The 6,539-nt window shown below is 35.8% G+C and overlaps 2 protein-coding genes across 2 annotated transcripts; both read right to left on the bottom strand.

Annotated features, from left to right (window-relative positions):
• Nucleotides 1–458: 458 nt before the first annotated feature.
• On the bottom strand, nucleotides 459–1,447 carry LOC106336206. The gene is made up of 4 exons (XM_013774963.1): nucleotides 1,147–1,447; nucleotides 1,015–1,073; nucleotides 788–905; nucleotides 459–716 (listed from the first exon to the last, which is right to left on the bottom strand). Exons 1-4 carry the CDS (start codon nucleotides 1,380–1,382, stop codon nucleotides 638–640), a joined length of 492 nt encoding a protein of 163 aa, XP_013630417.1. The 5' UTR covers nucleotides 1,383–1,447; the 3' UTR covers nucleotides 459–637.
• Nucleotides 1,448–2,571: 1,124 nt separating this feature from the next.
• Nucleotides 2,572–5,799, bottom strand: LOC106336207. Its single transcript, XM_013774964.1, has 8 exons — nucleotides 5,526–5,799; nucleotides 5,102–5,450; nucleotides 4,802–4,958; nucleotides 4,685–4,729; nucleotides 4,199–4,364; nucleotides 3,747–4,108; nucleotides 3,486–3,668; nucleotides 2,572–3,397 (listed from the first exon to the last, which is right to left on the bottom strand). Exons 1-8 carry the CDS (start codon nucleotides 5,691–5,693, stop codon nucleotides 3,262–3,264), a joined length of 1,566 nt encoding a protein of 521 aa, XP_013630418.1. The 5' UTR covers nucleotides 5,694–5,799; the 3' UTR covers nucleotides 2,572–3,261.
• Between the last annotated feature and the right edge of the window lie 740 nt (nucleotides 5,800–6,539).

Genomic DNA, 6,539 nt, shown 5'->3' on the forward strand with positions numbered 1-6,539 from the left:
TAGGACATTGGAGAGCATTTGACAACTATACACCTCAGTTGTCGTTGCTTGTACCAAGGCTCAACTTCACCTGGTGGATTTCCAAATTCATGGGTATATTGCTTCTCTTTTTAAGCAAAAGAGCCACTATCTCTAGCTTGTAAATTATTCTTCTTCCGCGCTTGAAGTTTCATTCTTGGATTGCAGAATGGGGCTAGCTATTGTACTTCAGATCTTGCTGTCTTGAAAAACAGTGAGATACATCTCTGGGATCGTGGCTTTGACGAGAATCGAAATCAGGTTCATCACATCACCCAGCTCTTATCTAATTTCTTAGCTATTATTAAAGAAAATGAAAGTCTGGTACTACAGGTTTGGGGACCAAAGGAAGGCCCGTACGAGTTCAAGCATCAACGAAAACTTGTCTTCCTTGAACATACTTTATCAATCTTCAATCGATAGACCAATACAAGGATCACTCATCTTGCAAGACTAGTAGCCATTCTCTTTCTCACTGTCTCTCACACTTTGTCTTTTAATTTCATCTCAACAACATTGAATACCGTTAGAAAGCTCAACATTTTACTTTAACATTTATAATGTCTAACAACGCAGAGATGACTTGTTAATACAAAAACGAAACAAATAATGTAGCCACTCATGCGGTATTGTTGACATACAAGTAAAGAGCTGCTAAAGCTAGAACCCCAACAGCAATTGCTATAGGCAAAGCCTTCCTGCATGAGATTGCCATAAGATAAAAAAAAAAAGGTTATGAGAAGAAAACCATAACAGAGTTTTGTCTTACCCAATGGCTTCGTCACGTTGGAGCTCAGCTTTTCTAGCCTTTCTCACATCCTTGTCGTTGACGTTCTTGCTCACATCAGGCATGTACGGTCTAAACCGCCGTTTAGGAGCAGCACACACTGCAAACAACCCACATTATAACACCATTGAAAACCAGACACAGCCCCTAGAAAAAAACTGGCCAAAGCAACAACTTCTTTGACAAAACAATCTTATTAATCATCATACCTGGACAGAAGTAATTGTCAGGCAACTTATCGAATGGAGTTCTGTCATTGTATATATACCTGTGAAGAATCAATAGATGATAAATGAACTTTTAAATGTTAGAGAGAGAGAGAGAGGGATTGAAAGAGAGACCCGCAGTCACGGCAGATATAGGCTTGCTTGGAGGAGACACGCATAGAGAATCTTGGAGCAGAGGAGGATAATGAAGATTTCGAAAGAGACTTCGTCTTGTTGTTTTTGTCGAGTATCCTCAACGAGTAATACGGCAAGAAAGATGATGATCTCTGGAGGTTTGAAGTAACCGGAGAGAAGACTGCTGACGGTTTTCCGGCGTAAAGCGTCGCCGGAGTAACGTACATCGTCGTCATTGAGAAAAAGTAATAAGTGTGGTTGGTGGGGATCAGTGGAGAAGAGAGAAAGAGAAGATAAATGTTATGATGAGAGGAAGGAAGAGTATAGAAAGAGCTAGAGGATGTGGAAGAGTGTGTGTGCTCCTCACAAGCCCATTTATCATTCGCCACGTCACAAAGTTTAGTAAAGTTTCGTTTTTATTTTAAATTCTATGTCGAAAATGTAATCTTTTAATATGTTTTATTTTATAAATAAATTTTATGTAACATAAAAAATGTTAAGAATCCTTAGTTAAGAAAGATTTATTATTGGGTTCATTCTCTATGGTGAATCTCTAGGTTCACTATCTAATAGAATTTCATTATTTTAAATTTGATATCTTTTAAAAAAGAAAATAAAATATTGTCAAGTTATATTATGTTTTTAAAATAAAAAAATAGTAGTTACAGAAAAAATAATTAAAAAATAATATTTTTAACATTGTCAGCAAAACACTAAATCCTAATCCTTAAACCCTAAACCCTTGGGTAAACCCTAAACCCTTGGATAAATTCTAAACTCTAAATAAAAAAACACTAACAGCCTAAACCCTAAATCCTAAATCCTAAATCCTAAACCTTAAACCCTTGAGTGTTTTAGTCTTTAGTGATTTTGATTTAGAGTTTAGGAGTTATCCTAGAGTTTAGGGTTTATCCAAGGGTTTAGGGTTTAAGATTTAGGGTTTAGGGATTAGGATTTAGGGTTTAATGTTTTGCTGACGACGTTAAAAATATTTTTTTTTGTAATTACTACTATTTTTTATTTATTTTTTTTACCTTTTAATTTTATAAACATAATATAATTTGACAATATATATTTTTTTTTAAATATATCAAATATGAAATAACACAATCCTATTGGTTGGTGAACCTAAGGGGTGAACCCAAGAATAAGTCATTAAGAAACTACCATTGAAGACACAAAATCGAACAATTTCTTAACTAGATTTCTTAACTCCACAGAGTACATTTATATATTTAAATATTCATTAAAAAACACTATAGAGTTTCTACGGATAAAGATGCTCTAATAGCGCGAAGTGCATGTTATCAAGAAGATGATTTATATGAATAAACTAGACGTGATATAACAAGCCGACCTTAGCTCAGTTGGTAGAGCGGAAGACTGTAGTTGTTCTCAACAGATGATCTTTAGGTCGCTGGTTTGTAAAGCATTGTTCTTTCTTTTAACCATTTACACCTACGAAACCGTATCCGATCCCACATTATAATCACTCTATTCAACAAGTTGGACACTGAGTTGATCCAGCTTTGGCAATCACTAAACATACTTATATATTCTTCTGAATCTCTAACTTCTGATCCATGATGACTACTCTTCAAGATCCCATACGCCAACGCAAGCTTCACGCTGTGGTAATTCAATTTCTACTCTTTCTCTTCTTCAGACACATCCATCAACACTAAAATCTGTGTCAGGCACAAAAACTTGATACTTGATTTCCTGAATCAACTCTTCTAACAGTCTTTATCTCTATATGAGATGTGGCAACAAGAGATGGGTATGTTCCGTATCCGACCTTAAAGATGTAACCATGTACTTGAAAGAACACATTTGGAATTTGATGAAGCTTTTCATGATTCCCAAGAACTTGTTTCAACATCAGAAAAAAAAAAAGTGAAATCACTATTACTAGAGGCAGAACCTAGCAGTAAAGGTTTATAAAACTGAAACTAATAGGGAGATTCAAGACAAGCTTTCGATTCAGTTCCCATGGAAATGATGTTGATGCCTATAAAATAAGAATTGGTTTGTAAATCTATATGAATTTTGGAATGATGACTAAGCCAACATTAACCTTACGATCCTTAGAAACAGAGAGACATATGAGAGTGGTCATGAGATCTTGTGCAGACCAATGTTGAGATCAGAAGATATGGAGATAAGAAGTGGCTGAGAGTAATGCCATTCCGCTTTAAACACTCTCTTCTGATGAGCTTTTATTGACTGCGTCGGTTTACGAGCATTGTACCTTATACCACACAAAGCCAAGCGAGATAACAATACTCTTTTAAAATCACAATCCGATACTAATCCATTTGATGCTGAAAGAGAGTTACCTGATGTCAAAAACATGGATAACCGGGTCAGCTGAACCAGAGGTGATGTGTAAACCATCAGGAGACCAAGACTGGTTTATCAAAGCTGATTGTGATTCACTGCTGTCTTGCTTCCAACCAAATGAATGGAGTTCGGTTCTCCTTAATCTGATATCAAACAGTCGAAGCTGTTTCTCCGGTTCCCTGTCAAGATTCCACATTAATGAACTCACAATGTAAAAATAAAAATATATATTTAAAATCAGTCAGTTTCTTCTTTACCCGGATTGAACCATAAAGAGATTGAAGTCACAAGGATTGGAGAGAACGCTCATGCATTTATAATCTATCTGATGCTTGTAGTCTGCTCTACCAACCTGAACATCGAACCCGTATATTCTCTTGTCTGCTCCAACCGACAAAACGACGTTCTTGTTCCTCATCCCATCGACTCCCATCACAGCAGCTGAATGTAGATTCCTGTGTAGAGTTTTCGACGTCCATTTGTTTTCTTCATCACTCTCGTTCCATAGAACGACAGCGTGATCGCTTCCTCCCGTTACAAAGCATGTGTTTTCCCATGGCATGAACTTTATGCTGTTGATTATCCCTTTCACGTGTGGTTTATTCTCCAGGAAAGTAACCTTTACCCAACAAAAACAAAAAACAAAATACTTAGTTTTAGTGACTTTTACTCAAGTCTTTTTGTGTGTGTGCGCGTTGGTGTTTGTTACCCCGCGTGTCTTGTTCAGATTTAGGATGGATATCTGGGAATCACCATCGTCTGCAGTGTATACAGAGAAAAGGGCGTGCCCGGATGGGTGCCATGCCATATCTTCTCCCCATCTTCTTTGTTTTTGAGATAAACAGTCTGTTGTACTAAGCAATGATGCAGACAACCTGCAAGGAAAAAAAGAGATCACAAGGGTATGTTAACTACATAGGAGAGACAAGATTTTCTATAAGCTAGTTAGGCCTTAACCATGAAACTTGAATCTATAATGCATTAGCATAGATGTTCCACTCGTTCTGTTCTGTTTACTAAGTATACTAACAATATATACAACAAAAAGATACTCAACCTAAAGAAAGTAGCTACAGCATCATTTTTATCAAGCACCATAAGCTTGCACATATTCCTAAGTTAGTGCCAAACCAATATCAATAGAGCAAGTGCCTTCCAATACAATCTACTCAGACAAGAGAATGAAAAAACAAACCTTCCAGGTTGCAGTTGCCATAAGCTGACCATGCCATCCAGAGAACTTAAATGATACATAAAGAAAAGATATCAGATTCCAGAGTCTATAATAGCAGACTAATGGGTCTTTGAGTACCTAGTTGCAAAAAGCTGCTCATTTACAGGACAGAGAATCAAGCTTCTTAACTTCCTCTTATGCTGACTGGAGATTTGGTTACTAGAATGACACTTGATTGTAGTAGGTGAAGAGTTTCTAGCTATAAACCTAATCAACTCTTTATGCTCCTTGTGCTCTGCAATAAAATATTCAGACCAGGAGGTTCGGGAAACCACAACATTTAATATTAGTTTCGTCCCAGGGGTGGGTCACAAGTCCTTTCTAGTTAAGCTAACAACATAACAAAAAGACGAACATAGAATGTTAAAAACAACTTACCGAACTTCCTTTTCGTCCCTTTATCCCGATCTCTGCTAGCTTTAAGATTAGGACAGTCACGAGAAGAAGAAGTCTCAGGCTTTTGTTTCACAACAACAGTTTTGGTCTTGGAGTTGGAGAAACCGTCACGAGAAGAAGAAGTCTCAGGCTTTTGCTTCACAACAACAGTGTTGGTCTTGGACTTGGAGATACTACTTGTAGGAACAGAGGGTTTAAGAATCTTGCTAGGTGACGGAGATGGATAAGAGTCTTTCCTAGAAGGAGTAACGTTTCTTGCAGATTCATCATGGCCACGAAGGTTAGATAACTTGGCTTTTGAATCTCTCAAACTTCTCTGTGCTTCAATAAGCTGAGAAAGGGCCCCCAAAAAAAAAATCAAATTCAAATCATTTCCCAGAAAGGAAAGTTAAGAAATGGGAAGTACCTTGGTTTGGTAGTTAGATATGTGATGCTTGAGACGATCTATCTCAGCTGAACGGTGCTCTACTAAAGCGACGAGGGCTTGTTCCTGCTCTTCTCTGCAACCGACGTTATTATTAGCTTCTTCTTCCTCTTCTTCTCTTTTGGATTTGGGTTTCTGAAGCTCGCTCATTTCGGATTCTTTAAGCTTTAAAAACGACAAAAGGGGATCTCTGATCGTCCGATTCGCTTTGTCTTGGTTTCAGCAAGATAGAGAGGTTTCCCCTTCTTTCATTGGTTTATAGAAACAGAATTTAGTCCTTTTCTTAAAAAGGTAAATAATGAAATAATAGGCTATTTTTAGACTCAATGGCAAATACTTTCATAAATATATCCATCTCCCAATTAATGTCAAATTAATATTTTTTCCATTCCGAAAAATACTAGATGATAATCCGCGCATATGCGCGGAATGAATTTTTATACTAATATTTGTTCGGTTTTAATATTTTGTATCACTACAATCTTTATCGATATAAAATGATAAAAACAAATGTTGGTCTCTTAAATATATCATACTAGAGTCGGTCCGGGCTACGCCCGGGTTTTTTGTTTAAATTTTAATTTTAATTATATATTTAGCATGTTTATTTAAATATATAAATTTTATAATATATTATAAAAATATAAGTATCTATAGAAAAATATAAACTAATTTTAGATTATTCATCGCTTTTGTCTTACGCAATTCAAAAATTTTAATATTCAAATTTTGTTTTTATTGGAAACTATATATAAGGTGCAAGATAGAATAAACAAAAATTAACCAAATTTTAGTTATGGTGTTTAAATGGTTGAATTGTAGATATATTTCAAATCAGTTAAAACTATTTATAATGTTGTTTCCAGTTAGTCTCTGAGTAATTTAGGGTTCAAATGGTAATGAGACTATTGAGACTTTGTGGTTATGTAAAGCCATGAAATCCAATAATTTACCAATAAATTATTTGAGATTTTAGAAATATATAAAGCCTTAAAA

This window comes from Brassica oleracea, chromosome C3, assembly GCF_000695525.1.
Source record: "Brassica oleracea var. oleracea cultivar TO1000 chromosome C3, BOL, whole genome shotgun sequence".
Lineage (NCBI taxonomy): Eukaryota > Viridiplantae > Streptophyta > Magnoliopsida > Brassicales > Brassicaceae > Brassica > Brassica oleracea.